This window comes from Corella eumyota, chromosome 2 (genome assembly GCF_963082875.1).
Source record: "Corella eumyota chromosome 2, kaCorEumy4.1, whole genome shotgun sequence".
NCBI lineage: Eukaryota > Metazoa > Chordata > Ascidiacea > Phlebobranchia > Corellidae > Corella > Corella eumyota.
Window position 1 is genome coordinate 18,235,651 of NC_137491.1, and position 18,802 is coordinate 18,254,452.

The 18,802-nt window shown below is 30.9% G+C and overlaps 3 protein-coding genes across 3 annotated transcripts; 1 reads left to right on the plus strand and 2 right to left on the minus strand.

The window, feature by feature from the left end:
- Positions 1-42: 42 nt before the first annotated feature.
- On the minus strand, positions 43-3,708 carry LOC145741215 (putative methyltransferase-like protein 24). The gene is made up of 7 exons (XM_082558762.1): positions 3,568-3,708; positions 3,414-3,473; positions 2,982-3,070; positions 2,350-2,566; positions 1,837-1,950; positions 1,426-1,517; positions 43-759 (listed from the first exon to the last, which is right to left on the minus strand). The coding sequence occupies exons 1-7, from the start codon at positions 3,683-3,685 to the stop codon at positions 439-441; spliced, it is 1,011 nt and encodes a 336-aa protein (XP_082414888.1). The 5' UTR covers positions 3,686-3,708; the 3' UTR covers positions 43-438.
- A 1,258-nt stretch (positions 3,709-4,966) lies between these two features.
- On the minus strand, positions 4,967-8,559 carry LOC145741801 (putative methyltransferase-like protein 24). The gene is made up of 7 exons (XM_082559452.1): positions 8,397-8,559; positions 8,239-8,298; positions 7,808-7,896; positions 7,176-7,392; positions 6,663-6,776; positions 6,253-6,344; positions 4,967-5,674 (listed from the first exon to the last, which is right to left on the minus strand). Exons 1-7 carry the CDS (start codon positions 8,512-8,514, stop codon positions 5,354-5,356), a joined length of 1,011 nt encoding a protein of 336 aa, XP_082415578.1. The 5' UTR covers positions 8,515-8,559; the 3' UTR covers positions 4,967-5,353.
- Positions 8,560-11,645: 3,086 nt separating this feature from the next.
- LOC145742590 (uncharacterized) lies at positions 11,646-18,535 on the plus strand. Its single transcript, XM_082560367.1, has 14 exons — positions 11,646-11,718; positions 12,006-12,132; positions 13,010-13,357; positions 13,689-13,895; positions 14,178-14,294; positions 14,621-14,689; positions 14,924-15,134; positions 15,329-15,565; positions 15,799-15,930; positions 16,345-16,512; positions 16,697-16,999; positions 17,321-17,667; positions 17,833-18,032; positions 18,206-18,535. Exons 1-14 carry the CDS (start codon positions 11,646-11,648, stop codon positions 18,505-18,507), a joined length of 2,841 nt encoding a protein of 946 aa, XP_082416493.1. The 3' UTR covers positions 18,508-18,535.
- The last annotated feature ends 267 nt before the right edge of the window (positions 18,536-18,802 follow it).

An 18,802-nucleotide genomic window follows, 5' to 3' on the forward strand; every position in this document is an offset into this window, starting at 1 on the left:
AACATTCCGTTTCACTGGATATTAGTATTTTTAAATAAGCATCGTTTTTTAAATAAGCATAGGCTCTTTTTATTTATATTCCAAATCTGTTTGTAAGCGAAAATATTACAACAAAAAAGTTCTCTTAGAACTTTTTATATTTAAATAGCATACTATAAAATTTTATTATATCAACCCATATAGATTTAAATTCCATTTTCCATTTATCATTATACTATCAACAAAAAGCATAGTTTACTCATAAAAACAATAAATAATCTTAATTGCTATAAATATGAAACGGTTAAAATTTTTGAAAATCCTATAAAATAAAACAGCATGTTTTTTTACAGCTTACAATAGGTTTAGACAGCAAAATACTATAAACAAAAAATTATGGTTTTTGCATATAGAGTGAGACATATATTCCTTATAACATTTAAATACAGAGTATAAGCGTTATTTTGGTATACAGGGACCTTTAACATCGAAGTTTACAAAAGCATTTTCCCATAGGATTGTCCCCCCGCTTCTCACCATCCCCGGCCGAATATTATTTTGACTGAACTTCATGTTGTGCTGGGAAACTTGAACCCACCTGACGTTATCTGTAGTGTTGTACATTCGCCAGCCGTGCTTATTTAAAGTTGTCATTTGCCTGTACAAGTCTCTGCATCGAGCAAGCTTTGGTGGGTTAACAATAGGCCCTTGAAGGTGAATTTCTTGGGCATATTGGCGTACACAGCTATGCATACCAGTATCAAGAAGTTCTTGCATGAGCTGTTGTTTTAAAATGTGTATTAAGTATCTTATTTTAAGAAAAGATTATTGTAAATATGGTTCTATCATAGAAAAAATATTGCTATAATAGTGTTTCATATGGTTTTTGATAGAGATTTAACTTCTTGGAAAAGGCTATTGTAAATAGGATTCTATCATAGGAAAATATATTGCTATAGTAGTGTTTCATATAATTTTGATAGAGATTTAACTTCTTGGAAAAGATTATTGTAAATATGATTCTATCATAGGAAATCTATTGCTATCGTAGTGTTTCGTATGGTTTTTGATAAATATTTTGAGCAAAATTAGAACATAAGTATTTAAATGCTATTTTTATTTCTACTCTAAAGTCGAAACGGCTATTAATTTTAATACAAAACTTTTATGACATTTTCTTTACAATAGTAGGCTATAATTTGTATTGATATGGCTCGCTCTTTTTTATATTGCTTTAGAATGTCAGATTTTTATTGGTATTTGGAAAAAGGCTGTTTATATTATATATAATACAACGGTATGATTACAAAATTTGTTAAAAAAAGGGTGCAATTCAAAAGACGAGTAAATTTTAGTACGTTTTTAAGCGCATGACCAGTATGCCACACTACCCATGTTAACTATACCTTTAGATTTTGATTGTTTATTTTAAAGTTGTTCACTTACCGTGTCTTCGAATCCGCCCTGCGGTGCGTCGGTGTCGATTTTCAAGTAATCCAAATATCGGCCCTGGTGACCCAATTCTTTTAAAAGAGTTTCTTAATAAAACAAAACAAAAGGTAACGTTTCGTCGCTAACGTAAACATGAAATCCTAACATACGCTAGTTTATCGTTTTTTTTTAACATACAACTGTATAAACAGAGTTTCTTTTAAATCGTATTAGTTACTGTTTGGGTTTTCCAGTATTACAAAAAAAAACAGTTTTAAAACACATAGATAATAAAAATTAAAATTAATTAGGTTAAACTCGGCGTCCCTGGTTTAAAAATTTATCTTTTGGCTATGGTTTAACTAATTCAACCATGAAATACAACAACAAGGTGTTAGTTTGAGGCTAAATGTTTGAACAACTTACTTAACGTTCTCATTTTCCAACCGTTTTTGTCTTTGTCAATATCCTGGCTATTAATTCCGATTTTGTGAAACACTACACCACTTTCCCTCACAGTTCCATCCGCTATCTCGGTAGCTAGTAGAAGTATCATCATTAATTAATTAAAAGCCATTTTCATGGGGAATTTGTAAATATTTTATTGGGAAAAATTATAATTGCTACAGTTTTTGTTGGACTTTTAAAAACTGTAGTTACGTTAAGTAAAGAGCAGTTATACTAACATTATCTTTACTATAGTTATATTAACATTATCTTTACTATAGTTATATTAACATTATCTTAAGTTAAAATTAAAAGTCAAATCCATTATTAATAGTTAAATTTATGCAATATATTTATTTTTTTACATTTCAAATTTAATATGATAGTATTTTGTAGTTTGCAAAATCCTTAAATAGGATTTTTAAATGCTTATAATGTAAGGGAATTCTGCATATGTTCATAGTAACTTTTTATTTAAAAGGAATTTCTTACTGGGGTCAAACGCGTGTACTTCACAGCCTCTTTTTGCTACTTCGTCGTCAAAAGTAAAATCTCCACCCTTTTCTCCTACTCCAATCGAGTACATTAAACACTTGTAGTCAGGATTTCTTTTAACTGGCCAGAACCGATCTTCAGTACATAAGTAATAAGCTCCATCGCCAAGCATATTTTTATTACCTCCAAGGTACTCACTTTCTTTACATTTATACTAAAAAAATATTGGTAGGTTACAGAAACATATATACATTAATCCTCGATAAGGGAATGTCGACTTCACGACCTAAACATAGAGTAACATCAGTTACCCCGACCCAGTATCGAGTTGCCTTTGGCAGTTTTGGCTAGTGCTGTTTGTAACTTTTAATTTCGAGCTTTTGAGTAGGGTTGGATCAGTAAGAGTTCATACCGTTTCTAGCGCCTTACTCAAGGGCGTTCCCGTATGAGATCAGTGGGGATCAAACCAAGGACCTCATGTAGTGAAGCCAAGTGTTCTAACCACGCCAACACGCTGCCGTTTCTAATGTTTTCGGCTGTATTCAGAAAGGGCTTAGGTCTATAATTGTTTGTATTTTAAATAAACATTAAAAATTTTCTTTTTTTAAACAATTGTATGATATACTAACCTGCATATGATATATGTAATCCCACATTCGATCAAATTCTTCTTGTGCACTTGCCGATCCAGCCGGTTGTCTGCCTTTATTCTCAATATCTAAACCACATTAACAATATAGTCTATAAAAATTATTCCACAAAATATGTAGTTAAAGTTTTACAACCTTGTAACTTACAATACAAATCACTTTATAGTATAAAATACTTTGAATCCAATTATATGGTTTAAAATGTAACATAGTTAATGTATTATATTTATAATATAGCATCAAATGTTGCATTTTGGTAATAAACATCATATATACAATACAATTGGTTTAAATATTGGTATGTTTATATTTTTTTTACAGAATGAAGTCAAAATAAACATATATCTTATTTGTCAAGGGGTTTTTAAACAACGTTAGTATAGTTATTGAATTCTATTATAAATATCTTACTTTCAAAATACATTTCATCTTCCGTTTTGACGAATGTCTTCGGGTTGTGTGCTACTATTTCTATATAAAAAATAAGTAATATTACAGAATGTTTTATTGAAATATATGTATTCGTATTGCCTGAATTTATGGGTTAAAATAAACTTAAACTTACCTTTTATTTCCTCTAAGTCATTTTCTACAGTAGATAGTTGTTTCGATGAGAAATAAATTAGTGCACAAATTGAAAAAGTGGAAGCCAGCACGATAACCTGCTTTGTTGATAAACCCATCCCTAATTTTTACAAAATACAAATATTCTAAAATACAACATCATTTTTTTATTAATAAATTAAAGTACTACTTTGTTTTCATTTATATTCACAAAAATGTATAGCCTATGTATACAACAAATGTGGTTTTATTTAAACTGTTGAAGCATTGTTCTTATCAAAACATTGTTTCTTCCGTGTTGGAATAACATAACATTCTCTGCTTATTTGCTTGCTAGAAAATCGACTAAACTAATTTGACTGAATAATTTTTTCTAGTATTTTTCAGTACATTTCGGTTTTAAAAGTTAGGTGAATTTTTAAATTGCTTTTCAGCGACTGGCCATTATATGTCATATTAATAAAATGAATTAGCGTTTTATCGTTATTAGTTCAGTAATGGTATACTGAAAAACATAATAATTTGATACCCAGCGTTGTACAGTTAAATAAGAGACCGGAAAATTTATCTTTCTCTAATATTGTGTTAAATATTTTAAACACCCACTTTATCTTAATATTTGCAACAACCGTACCAAACCATGCGATTTACAATATCGTTCAAGCGTAAAAAAGGCCACCATTAGAAAACCTATCATATTATATTATAGCGTAAAACCACGAAAGAAATTCACTACAAAAATATATAATTTGTCACAAAAGTTGTGTTTTTCAACACTAAAATCGACAATAAAAATTATCTTAATTGATTATAATTTATTTAATTAAAGTTTTTTTTAATACTAAAAAAAATTTTTTTTCACACAGAAATTGAAAAGAAAATTGTTCGTTTGGTAGCCACTGATTTTTTATGTTGGGTCCCCATTTCTATATTAGCCTTTGTCAGCTTTTCAGGTTATGCCATATCGGATATAGCCTGCGCTATTTCTGCTATTATATTGCTTCCTATTAACAGTGCACTTAATCCTATATTATATTCCGATACTTTGGAAAAGATATATGCTTTCATAAAAAAGAAATTCACCAAAGAAGGTGATAAAGCTTCTGAAAGCGGATCATCTGAAGGTAAAAATACATCTAATCAGAGGTTTAAACATCAGGCAACTGAAGTTACCCACCAAAAAGTATCTGAATCACGACTGTAATGTTGAACAGCCGTTTTTATTTTCTTTATTTTTTAATTCTTCAGTTAAATAAAAGACTGTATAAACAGAATTAAAGCTTATTCTTTCTTTCCCAAATTTGAAGTTTATTAAAAAACAATTATTTTTAATATTCCGTTTCAATGGATATTAGTATTTTTAAATAAGCATCGTTTTCAAATATATTGTCTAGACAAAATGTGCTATAAAATGCTCTTTTTATTTATATTCCAAATCTGTTTGTAAGCGAAAATATAACAACAAAAAATCTCTTAGAACTTTTTATATTTAAATAGCATAATATAAAATTTTATTATATCAACCCAAATAGATTTAAATTTCATTTTCCATTTATCATTATACTATCAACAAAAAGTATAGTTTACTCATAAAAACAATAAATAATCTTAATTGCTATAAATATGAAACGGTTAAAATTTTTGAAAAACCTATAAAATAAAACAGCATGTTATTTAACAGTTTACAATAGGTTTAGACAGCAAAATGGTATAAACAAAAAATTATGGTTTTTGCATATAGAGTGAGACATATATTCCTTATAACATTTAAATACAGAGTATAAGCGTTATTTCGGTATACAGGGACCTTTAACATCGAAGTTTACAAAAGCATTTTCCCATAGGATTGTCCCCCCGCTTCTCACCATCCCTGGCCGAATATTATTTTGACTGAACTTCATGTTGTGCTGGGAAACTTGAACCCACCTGACGTTATCTGTAGTGTTGTACATTCGCCAGCCGTGCTTATTTAAAGTAGTCATTTGCCTGTACAAAGCTCTGCATCGAGCAAGCTTTGGTGGGTGAACAATAGGCCCTTGAAGATGAATTTCTTGGGCATATTGGCGTACACAGCTATGCATACCAGTATCAAGAAGTTCTTGCATGAGCTGTTATTTAAAAGTGTGGTGTTAGGTATTTAATTAAAAAAAAAGAATTATAGTATATATAAATCTACCATAGGAAAAATATTGCTATAGTAGTGTTTCATATGGTTTTTGATAGAGATTTAACTTCTTGGAAAAGATTATTGTAAATATAATACTATCATAGGAAATCTATTGCTATCGTAGTGTTTCATATGGTTTTTGATAAATATTTTAAGCAAAATTAGAACATAAGTATTTAAATGCTATTTTTATTTCTACTCTAATGTCGAAACGGCTATTAATTTTAATACAAAACTTTTACTACATTTTTTTTACAACAGTAGGCTATAATTTGTATTGATATGGGTCGCTCTTTTTTATATTGCTTTAGAATGTCAGATTTTTATTGGTATTTGGAAAAAGGCTGTTTATATTATATATAACTCAACGGTATGATTACAAAATTTGTTAAAAAAAGGGTGCAATTCAAAAGACGAGTAAATTTTAGTGCGTTATTAAGCGCATGACCAGTATGCCACACTACCCATGTTAACTATACCTTTAGATTTTGATTGTTTATTTTAAAGTTGTTCACTTACCGTGTCTTCGAACCCGCCCTGCGGTGCGTCGGTGTCGATTTTCAAGTAATCCAAATATCGGCCCTGGTGACCCAATTCTTTTAAAAGAGTTTCTTAATAAAACAAAACAAAAGGTAACGTTTCGTCGCTAACGTAAACATGAAATCCTAACATACGCTAGTTTATCGTTTTTTTTAACATACAACTGTATAAACAGAGTTTCTTTTAAATCGTATTAGTTACTGTTTGGGTTTTCCAGTATTACAAAAAAAAACAGTTTTAAAACACATAGATAATAAAAATTAAAATTAATTAGGTTAAACTCGGCGTCCCTGGTTTAAAAATTTATCTTTTGGCTATGGTTTAACTAATTCAACCATGAAATACAACAACAAGGTGTTAGTTTGAGGCTAAATGTTTGAACAACTTACTTAACGTTCTCATTTTCCAACCGTTTTTGTCTTTGTCAATATCCTGGCCGTTAATTCCGATTTTGTGAAACACTACACCACTTTCCCTCACAGTTCCATCCGCTATCTCGGTAGCTAGTAGAAGTATCATCATTAATTAATTAAAAGCCATTTCCATGGGGAATTTGTAAATATTTTATTGGGGAAAATTATAATTGCTACAGTATTTGTTGGACTTTTAAAAACTGTAGTTACGTTAAGTAAAGAGCAGTTATACTAACATTATCTTTACTATAGTTATATTAACATTATCTTTACTATAGTTATATTAACATTATCTTAAGTTAAAATTAACAGTCAAATCCATTATTAATAGTTAAATTTATGCAATATATTTATTTTTTTACATTTCAAATTTAATATGATAGTATTTTGTAGTTTGCAAAATCCTTAAATAGGATTTTTAAATGCTTATAATGTAAGGGAATTCTGCATATGTTCATAGTAACTTTTTATTTAAAAGGAATTTCTTACTGGGGTCAAACGCGTGTACTTCACAGCCTCTTTTTGCTACTTCGTCGTCAAAAGAAAAATCTCCACCCTTTTCTCCTACTCCAATTGAGTACATCAAACACTTGTAGTCAGGATTTCTTTTAACTGGCCAGAACCGATCTTCAGTACATAAGTAATAAGCTCCATCGCCAAGCATTTCTTTTTTACCTCCAAGGTACTCACTTTCTTTACATTTATACTAAAAAAATATTGGTAGGTTACAGAAACATATATACATTAATCCTCGATAAGGAAATGTCGACTTCACGACCTAAACATTGAGTAACATCAGTTACCCCGACCCAGTATCGAGTTGCCTTTGGAAGTTTTGGCTAATGCTGTTTGTAACTTTTAATTTCGAGCTTTTGAGTAGGGTTGGATCAGTAAGAGTTCATACCGTTTCTAGCGCCTTACTCAAGGGCGCTCCCGTATGGAGTCAGTGGGGATTGAACCCGGGACCTCATGTAGTAAAGCCAAGTGTTCTAACCACTACAACACGCTGCCGTTTCTAATGCTTTCGCCTGTATTCAGAAAGGGCTTAGGTCTACAACTGTTTGTGTTTTAAATAAACATTAAAAATTTTCTTTTTTTAAACAATTGTATGATATACTAACCTGCATATGATATATGTAATCCCACATTCGATCAAATTCTTCTTGTGCACTTGCCGATCCAGCCGGTTGTCTGCCTTTATTCTCAATATCTAAACCACATTAACAATAGTCTATAAAAATTATTCCACAAAATATGTAGTTAAAGTTTTACAACCTCGTAACTTGCAATACAAATCACTTTATAATATAAAATACTTTAAATCCAATTGTATGGTTTAAAATGTAACATAGTTAATGTATTATATTTATAATATAGCATCAAATGTTGCATTTTGGTAATAAACATCATATATACAATACAATTGGTTTAAATATTGATATGTTTTTATATTTTTTTTACAGAATGAAGTCAAAATAAACATATATCCTATTTGTAATGGGATTTTTAAACAACGTTAGTATAGTATTGAATTCTATCATAAATATCTTACTTTCAAAATACATTTCATCTTCCGTTTTGACGAATGTCTTCGGGTTATGTGCTACTATTTCTATACAAAAAAGTAGATAATAATATTACAGAATGTTTTATTGAAATATATGTATTCGTATTGCCTGAATTTATGGGTTAAAATAAACTTAAACTTACCTTTTATTTCCTCTAAGTCATTTTCTACAGTAGATAGTTGTTTCGATGAGAAATAAATTAGTGCACAAATTGAAAAAGTGGAAGCCAGCACGATAACCTGCTTTGTTGATAAACCCATCCCTAATTTTTACAAAATACAAATATTCTAAAATACAACATCATTTTTTTATTAATAAATTAAAGTACTACTTTGTTTTCATTTATATTCACGAAAATGTATGGACTAAATGTGGTTTTATTTAAACTGTTGAAGCATTGTTCTTATCAAAACATTGTTTCTTCCGTGTTGGAATAACATAACATTCTCTGCTTTATTTGCTGGCTAGAAAATCGACTAAACTAATTTGACTAAATAATTTTTTCTAGTATTTTTCAGTACATTTCGGTTTTAAAAGTTAGGTGAATTTTTAAATTGCTTTTCAGCGACTGGCCATTATATGTCATATTAATAAAATGAATTAGCGTTTTATCGTTATTAGTTCAGTAATGGTATACTGAAAAACATAATAATTTGACACCCAGCGTTGTTCAGTTAAATAAGAGACGGGAAAAATTATCTTTCTCTAATATAGTGTTAAATATTTTAAACACCCACTTTATCTTAATATTTGCAACAACCGTACCATTACATGCATAACAGAGCTTAGTCTTTGTATCTAGCATCTAGTTTTCTCACTGGTTCGTAATTTTAGATATTACTTTAAGGCATTGAAGCAAATCAAACCTACATCCCTGTTCTATTTTAACACGTGGGTTAACTTGAACATATACGTGGGTTAACTTGAACAGCAATTTTGTTGGCAATTATTTATGACTTTTTTTAGTTTTGTAAATTTTTACAGAAATTTTATTTTTTTATTTCATTATATATAAAAGTTATAAAAAAAATCTACAAAATCATAAAATACTTTACGTTTATTTTCTAAATATTTATACCCTTATTTAACAACTATCTGTTTAAAAAAATTTCCCATTTTAAAATTGATCTCTAATTTTGTCCGTTTTTAAAATATTTTTTTCTTAAAAGAAGCTAAGTTAAAAGTGTAAAAAAGCAGTAGCCTATATTGTTTATTAGTTGTACGTAACGGACTGTGAAATAAAGCTAAGTTCGAAGTATTAACAACTTCAAAAACCACAAAACCAATAAAATATTACTCTTATTTGTCTATAAAATGTATAAGTTATTTCTTTTACAAATAACCACAAAGAATTAACAAACCCTAATTTAAATGTTTAAAAAAAGGCTGTTTTTAGGCAAAAAAATTATATTTAACAAGCTATTTGATTTTAGGACCATTAAAAATATAAAATAAGTTTGATTTATTTGTTTTTTCCTGTTTTAAATGAACTAAGTTAAGATATTATTTTTCTCTACCTGTTCCGCTATTTTTTAAATAAATATTGTAAATTGTGAACTATCTAAAATAATTTTTGTATAATTTTGAAATTTTAAACCCACACCAAACGTCTACTCTACAGTCTAAAGCGTTTTGATTTTTTTACGAACTGCTTTGCTTGAGCGCGTAACCAAAGAGCCCACGTCAGCAGAACTAGTTAGTAACTATTGTAAAAGAATTCCATTTAAAACTTAAGCCATAAGCTAGCCTACTCACTATAAATACAACACAAAATTACTACGAGTCCTACGGCTATTGAGTCCTAGCGAAAACCACTTTAATGTACGTTTAAAATGTTTATTCTTTGTGGAATAACCATGTGGAATTGATTGCTTGTGCAACCAATCCCTTTACGTGATACGGAGTGATATGCGAGATGGCGCATTAAAGGACGCTTTTATTATGTGTATGGACAATGTGAAGCTAGCCAATGCAAATAAAATATCAACGTGACTAATAACTGCAGACAAATTATATTCAGTTCTGCAGCGCATGGTGCGGAAATAACGATATCTGTTAGAACCTAATTAATCCGAAGATATACAGCTGTATCAGGGGTTAACAAAGGAGCACCAGGAAGCATTAAGCTTCACGAGAACACGAATAATGTGTTTATGGACAAACTCCGAAATGTGCTGTCAATCATTTATCGTTTTATATCGCTTGACACGTCACTTGTTTCCCTAACTTAAGTCTTTCAATCGCCTATATATATTTGATTTATTTTGCTTAATATTCAGTTGGATAAAGATTATGTGTTAAACCTATAGTTATCGTTGTGGTTATTCGCATTTGTAATCATGTATCGCCAAGTTTACGCCGTTTCACTAATAAAAAAAGTGTAACTGTTAACATACAATCAAGTAGTCTACAAATTAGCTAATCAATTAGTAAGGTTCAACGAAGTAACTTAAATAAATCACCAGCAAAAATTACCTCTGTCAATCAAACTAAAATAACAATTAACTACAAAAATAGTGACCCTACAAGAATAGCAACCTAAAACACTTTATATAAACTCTGCAACCACATGCGCAGTAGCTATCACTTGTTATTTCGGAAGCTTGTATTGCCTTACTAACGCCCTCCTGTTCTGATTATAGCTGGAAATAACCTTGATAGATCAAACGAACCGACAAAAGGAATGCTGTTAAAACGATACTTTAAATAAAGCGTAATAAAACAAGCCTATACCTTAACTATTGCGTTAACCAAGTTTAGATTAATTTGTTTAGGAAATGTTGTAAATCATAAAATTTCTTTTACGTTTACATCGACCACCAGTGATTAATTACGCATTCTACTTTACTAATTAGACTTTGCGTTTGTTTATGTACTACCATGTACATATATATCACTAATTAATTTTTTTTTGATTATTATTAGTTAAGGTAAAATTACTATAACAAAAACATCAAGCGTGTAATTTAGGTATTGGTGTAATTTTTATTCAAATAAGAATATTGGATATTGGTATAATTTTACTACTAATAAATAGTGTATAGTCTACTAACAGGTAATGACTGTATTCAAATATATCACATTCTGCGAACAGTGTGAATAATTAGTATGCTAATACTATTACATTCAACAATATTCAATAATACACAATTTAACAATATTCAAATTTTCAAAAGAAAAATTTTAAGTATATAAAAATCAAAAATAAACTGTCAAAACATGTAAAGTATTTTAGTTATAGCTATAACGCACAATTCTCTATATATAATCTAATATGACTTTAATAACGTTTTAATGACTCCAGACATCCCGATTAATTTAAGGCTAAATGGCATGTTTCCGTTTTGTGTATTTAGCATAATTTTGAGCAAAAAATCGCAGTAGGAAAAATATGTTCAGTTTTAAATGTCTTATTCTAGTGTATATTCTAGTATTGTTTGTTTTGTATGCCCGAGGGCAGTTAGGTAGGTTTTAAAATTTTTCAGAGTTGTTTAAGTTTTTTGTATATTGAAACATACTTTTGCTGTTTGTTAAAACACAAAAGTTATTTAGCTTTTAAATTTACCAACCATTGTAAAATCTTTAAAGACCTGCTCTATGGTACAATGTTATTAAGATCTAAATATAGAATAAAACCGTCTGGAGTCTATCTATAATCGTTATCTAAGCGACCTTTACATTAGTGACTTCACAAAACACAATTTTCTATATATTGTATAGCAAAACTTGAACTATGGTTTTATTTTTATAGAAAACTTCACCTGTACCGACGGCTCTTCTATTTTAATTGATCAGTTTTGCGACGGGGTTTCTGATTGCCCTGATAATAGCGATGAACAGTATACAACTATTATTCCACCTTCTGATAGCTACTTCCTGTAAGTACTATTTTTTAACCGTTTTGGCCTCAGCAAAAACAACAATCTTACTTTTATTAAATTAATACCACAAGTCAAGCACCACTTGTAGAGTGAATTGTTTTTTGGTTGATTGGCGGCGGTTTAGTTTTGCTGATTTTTATTTAAGCAACTTAGTTTAACCTTATCAGTTGGTTAGCTGATTTGTAGACTACTGGTTATATTTTAACACTTGCACTTTTATAAGTAAAACAGCGTAAATTTAGCGATATACAATTGCAAACAATCGCAACTAAAGTTTCAACACATATTCATTATCTCCCTCAAATAATAAACTAAATATACCAAAAAAACTAAACAGGCAATAAATGACTCAAATTAGGAAACAATAACGTGTCACACGGTTCAAAGTGGTAAATGCTGACAGTTCATTTCGAAGTTGGTCCAAATTTTTTTTTTTTTTTTTTGCATATATCTTTATCCTCGATGTGGGAAAGTCGAATGCGCCACTTAAACATAGAGTAACTACTCCGACCCAGTCTCGAGTTGACTGTGACAGTTTGGGATATTATAGAGACTATAATTGCCCGGTAATTATGCTGCTGATTAAGTGCTGGCTCAGCAGGAGTTTATACCGTTTATAGCGCCTTAGTCAAGGGCGCTACAGCATGAGATCAGTGGGGATTGAACCCACGACCTCATGTGTGGTGTAGCAAGTGTCTTACCACTACACCACGCTGCCGGCTGTTTTTTTTTTTTTTTTTTTTTTTTTTTTTTTTCTATAAAGCACGCTTGTGCACCTTCATTCGTGTTCTCTTGAAACAACTCTTTCTGGTGCACAAGCAATTAATTTCACAGTAAACTTGCCGCTTTCAATCACACTTGCTTTTTTATTAAGATGTATCCCTGAAAAAAACAACAACTTAAGTTGCTGGGTTGAACGAACTTATATTTGCAATCAAGTTATCATCTGTCAAGAAAGTACACCTTGTACAGTGGGCTGTCCAAGTCACTACCCATGTGAATCAGGACATAGGACATGCGTATCAAGGACAACTTTATGCGATGACGATTCTTGTAATGGTTGTTCTCTTGAAGATGAATGGTTAGATGGGATTGGTTTTAAATGTGTTCGTCAGGGTCATAGTTGTAAATTACCTCAGCAATTACTCTGGGATGGAGTTCAAGACTGCGATAATGGAGTAGATCTATGTTTTAACTCTGAATTTGGAGCCAACGACGGACGGTAAGGAGTCATAAGCTTTGTATAAACAATATATAAATGTTCTATAATAAAAGATATGATAAAGGCTTTTCGAAATTTCACAAAAAATTATTAAATGGAAGGAAGTTTCATAATAAAAGACATGAAAATGTCATGGAAGTTTGACATGTTATGAAAGTTTGAAAATGTCAATGTCATGGAAGTTTGAAAATGTCATGGAAGTTAAGACATGAAATGTCATGGAAGTCATGGAAGTTTCATAATAAAAGACATGAAAATGCTTTCTTAAATTTTCCAAAAAATTACTTAAAATGCAGTATTTGTTAAGGAAAACTTATTTTGTATTTTATAGAAATCTAAGTACATTGGGATACCCAATAACATTTAATACACAAAGATGTTTTCGATGTCTTGACGGCGCCATGATTATACCGAAAGCTGATGTTTGTAACGGAATATTTGATTGTTCAGACTTATCAGAAGAATGTTTGTGTGAAAATAATATTCCCGATCTATGTTATCATGTTAGGAAACGGATTACAATCCCAATTTTGTTGCAGTACGTTTAACTTTATTCTAAGAAATTCGTTCACGTAATCTAGTTATAAAGAATAGTAATAATAAAACATAGGCCCATATGGTAAGGTTACATGTTTATATCTACTATAGAATTGTTGCTTAGTTTTTAACGTTTTTTCTTTCAAGCAAAATCTATGCGAAAAGTCATGCCAGCTGTTTAAACCAATTCATGATACGGCTTTGAGTGCTAAAAACACGTGTTTTTAAGGACGTTCAATAACATTGTAAAACTATGCTAAGAATTTGGTTTATTTAACTTTAGGCCTCCTGATGTGGATTTATGCGACGTTGGACAAGTTTCCTGTGGGGTGGGAATCTGTGTGAACAGAACTTCAGTTTGCAACTCGAAACTTGATTGTCCCGACGGGAGAGACGAAAGGCAAGTAGTACGTTATTTAGACCCCTAATACAAAGCAATAAACAAACTAGGGATTACTTTTACCTAGCGGTTCTCGGAAAATCTTAGGACCGTGAAACACGAGAGAGAATTAGCTAGGACTGTAAAGTACGAGAAAAGAAATTGGCTAGGCCAGTACAATACGAGAGAGAATTAGTTAGTACAGTAGAGAGCAAGAACCGCAAAGTACAAGAGTTTTAATAAGAACCGTAAAGTAGAAGTGATCTCAAACTTGGCCTAAAATAATTAAAATAGTGTTCAAATGTATCTACAAAGTTTATTTAAATACCTATTTATTTTTATTAAAGGTTTGAATATTGTGGAACTACGTTAGATTGCGCACAAGGGACTTACGAACAAGTTAACTCTTCTTGCAGGTAAACTTTATCACTTTAAAGTTATAGATTAAAACTGATTTTAGTCTAGTTAAAATTTCAAAATGTAAAACAAACTAAAAATGTTTACTATTTTACATGATTTTTAATTGATATGCTACATTTTATATTAAACTTAAATTTGTTGAGGCTGTTACATTTCCTTTTCAAATTGTAATACAAGCTGTTAAGGAACTCAACTTTACATATATATATTTTTTTTGTTACATCCTACAGATGTGTAATACCATGTGCTTCTAACCAAATAGCAACACTGTGCAATGGCGTATCGGAATGTCTTTCTTTTGCCCCGCGGAATTTGATAATACCAGCATTTGACGAGTGTCACGTATCCTGTACTGCTATAACAGGATTGAACACTTTATGTGACGTCAGATATATATCTGCTGTTGGGACCTCGTTTAAACAAATTCCATGCAACGAAACGGTATAATTTTTTACATTTAAAAATAGACAGTTGCATAGAATTTGCAATTTTATACCAACATTGACTTGTTGGACGAGGTGTTAAGTTGTTTGTGGCTGTTTAGAAAACATTTAACATGCTTATTCGTAGACTATACTAAATAATATTGATTTTGCTGCTACATATTGCTTTTAAATATAGTTATAATATTTTAGGACGAAACAGACGACTTTGTAGCTTCTGATTTGTTATGTAACGGTGTAGTCGACTGCCTAACCAACACATTTGACGAAGACAACTGCACAAACCGTTTTTACTGTCAATCTGGTGATCTTATTAATATCCCTATATCACAAATGTGTGATGGGATTCTGCAATGTGACAATGGAATTGATGAAGATAGAAGTTTATGTACAGATAGATTTTACTGCTCCTCGTTGGGAAGGCAGAAAGTAATATTGCTTAAACAACTTATTTTCAATTTTTTTTTTTATATAATTTAAAAATTAACAAGATTTCTTAAGATATAGGCCTGCGATTAAACCATATACTTTAATGCCATATACTTTAACCATTTTTAAGATGAAAAACTCGTAAATTTAACACAAAATTTAAAAAATAAAGATTTAAGTGTTTTTCACGGGGGTGTAAAAAATATTAATGAATACTCTTAAATTTTTATCAGATATCAATCAATGAAAATTTGGTTTGTGATTTTCAAATCAATTGTGACGACAGCTCTGACGAAATGAATTGCACCACTAGGAATCGGTTTTACTGTGAAAGTGGAGATCCTTTATATATTTCAAGACGACAGGTATACCAAGTCTTTGGCATATACATTCAACTTATATGTACATCGGGCAGCGGTGTAGTTGTCGGAACACTTGGCTCACTACATGAGGTTTTGGGCCAATACTAAATCAGCAGTATAATTATCCGGCAATCAAAATCTATTATATTCTTAATTGCCAAAGGCAACTTATACTGGGGGAATACTGGGGAGGGTAACTAATGTTACTCTATGTTTAGGTCGTAAAATAGGGCTTCTTACATCGAGAACAAATAAATAACAAAACATTATAAAGCAAGAAAAATATCTTTGTAGCATAGCCTTGAACATTTAGATGTAATTGGTATATTTTATCATAAGATTGAACTGTGATTCTGCTGCGAAATAATAACCGTTAGTCTAATGCACATACATTTAAAAAGTCTTATTAAATAAAAGGTGTTTGATGGGAGACCAGATTGTTTAGACGAAAGTGACGAATGTCCAACATTTTTGAGAGCAAGAAGAAACGACAATGTTTTTGCATCAAGGTTTCAGTTAATTGCAAATCCTTTCTTGCGGTTTATGGTTTGGGTAATGCTACTCCTGGCAACTATTGGAAACCTGGTACGTTATAGTAGTTAAGATTTAGTTTTTAGATTTGTTATATAAATTATCGAAATGCGGCTGATGAAATGAATTCTTACATATTTGTACGATTCTTTTAAAGATAAAAACCGTAACCATGAGTTGAAATTTATTCTATTAACTTTGCCACTTTATTAGTTCAAAAAAACTTAATTGTTTTTAGGCTGTGATTGTTTGCGAATCTCGCTTGCTACCTTCTGTTTTCCGCAAAAAATCTTCAGCTACTCTTACAGCCAATCACATATTGGTATTAAACCTTGCTGTGGCAGACTTACTTATGGGCGTATATTTGTTTATGCTTGGCGTGGCTACAGCTTATTATAGTGGAATCTACTGCGCTAACTCGTTGCAGTGGCTGTCCAGTACTGCTTGTTCCACCATGGGTGTTTTTATTACTCTTTCTATAGAAGCTGGAATCGTAACTTTAATTATTCTAACAGTGTGTCGTTTTCATGCTGTACTTCGGGTAAGTTTAAGTTTATTATTTTTTTTATAGAATTAATGTAGTATAATATTAGGAACAATGTTAAAGGTTGTAGGCGCTATTGGGTGGTTATCTAACTCATAATACGCTTAAACGGGGACGCCGAATCCATTGGAAAATAAATTATTGGGACGAATTTTAATGGAACGAAAGCAAATGGAACGGAAATAAATGGCTCTTCTATTTGTTTCCGTTTCATTTATTCTCGTTCTATCTGTTTCCTTTTTATTTGCGTCCGTTATATTTGTTTTTTTTCAACAGTTTTTGGCGCCCACTCTTAAACATTTACAGTTATTTTTTTAGCCAGTGGCTTCTCAAACGCACCCTAAACTTTATTTGGTATTTACTGGGATTATCTTTTCTTGGTTAATACCTGCTCTTATTGCATTTCTACCACTTTCGAGGCTCCTTCAACATACCTACGTTCAGAGAGCGTTCTTTCAAGACAACCCATTTGTCAGTGAAGCTATGGTTTCATTCGGTGACTTTAGAAGTTACCTCACTAGATTGATCACCTATGATCCCCGGTTTGATGCTTTAAATAGGGAGCAACTGATGCAACTGAGATTTGCTGCATCTTGGTTAGAATACCAAGATTTACCCTTTGTTGATGGAAAAAAGATTGGATTGAACACTGCCTTATATTTTGGGTATCTGTTTATGTTTTTTTATTTGGTATAGTTGTTATTTACATATCTTTAAAGTAAGCAGGTTATTATAAGTGTTACAAGTACCAAGCGAAAGTATATCTTGAACTTAGTGATGTGGGCTTATACATTTTTTGCTAAATGTATTTTGTTATTCTTGTCTTGCAGATATTATAGTGCAACTAGCGTGTGTACACCAACGCTGTTCGCCACCGAACGAGACACTTCTTATATTACTGTTCTGATAGTCAATGTCTTCAATTTCCTTTCGTTCATATTTATGTCAATCTGTTATGGTGTGATATTTTGGAAGTCAAGACACAGCAAAATTGCAAATATACGACGAAAAGACAAGTCAGGCTTAACAAGTATGTTTCCTACCTTGCTTCTTTTTTGTTATATAAAGAGGTCTATGTTTATTATCTTTGATATAAAAGAGCTGGCTTCACGTTACAAAAATACCTGACCTTTTATTTAACAACATCAACCCATTTTTTAGTTTTTTGCAAAGTTTATTGAAGTTAAAATTACACATTTGTAGGGGTAGAAAAGAAAATCCTTCGACTACATATTACTGATCTTATATGTCGTGTGCCTATAGCAATTATGGTGTTTATAAGCGCAGCTGGGAACCACATACCAGACGTTGCTTACGCTATCTCAGCAATTCTTCTATTGCCGATTAACAGTGCCATCCATCCCCTGGTCTATTTTGAAGTAGTGGAAAAAATTAAAAATTTTGTCATGAAAAAATGGAGTAATCACAAATCAAGTGTGGCAGAAACCCAAACTAACACAAGATCTAACGATTCAGCAGGCGTCGCAAGATCAACTGATAAATAGTCTTGCATTAAAGCATTAAATAACAAAAAGTTATAAATACTTGCACGGTCTTAACATGAAATAACTTTATTTAGTTTAAGTTTTAGGCATCATTACTACGAATGAATTATGTAGCCTACTTTTGTCTAAAACGTTAATATGGAAACTAGTTTTTGGCATAAGTAAGTATTATCGTGGTAAAGTTGTTAAGTTCAACTTTGTTAATAAATTGTAAAACACACAATATTTATCATTTTAGCTTTACTTTATTACGTGCAAAATTTAAGTAGGTAAAACTTAATCAAAGTTCAAAGAA

Coding starts and splice junctions, on each gene's coding strand:
- LOC145741215 (XM_082558762.1), bottom strand. CDS start 3,685: ATGGGTTTATCAACAAAGCAGGTTATCGTGCTGGCTTCCACTTTTTCA. Junction 2,567..2,981: donor ATTACATATATCATATGCAG/GTTAGTATATCA, acceptor ATATTTTTTTAG/TATAAATGTAAAGAAAGTGA. Junction 1,518..1,836: donor TTGGAAAATGAGAACGTTAA/GTAAGTTGTTCA, acceptor TGTTTTATTAAG/AAACTCTTTTAAAAGAATTG.
- LOC145741801 (XM_082559452.1), bottom strand. CDS start 8,514: ATGGGTTTATCAACAAAGCAGGTTATCGTGCTGGCTTCCACTTTTTCA. Junction 7,897..8,238: donor AGATGAAATGTATTTTGAAA/GTAAGATATTTA, acceptor AATGTGGTTTAG/ATATTGAGAATAAAGGCAGA. Junction 6,777..7,175: donor AGTACACGCGTTTGACCCCA/GTAAGAAATTCC, acceptor TACTTCTACTAG/CTACCGAGATAGCGGATGGA.
- LOC145742590 (XM_082560367.1), top strand. CDS start 11,646: ATGTTCAGTTTTAAATGTCTTATTCTAGTGTATATTCTAGTATTGTTT. Junction 11,719..12,005: donor GTATGCCCGAGGGCAGTTAG/GTAGGTTTTAAA, acceptor TTATTTTTATAG/AAAACTTCACCTGTACCGAC. Junction 15,566..15,798: donor CCTCGTTGGGAAGGCAGAAA/GTAATATTGCTT, acceptor AATTTTTATCAG/ATATCAATCAATGAAAATTT.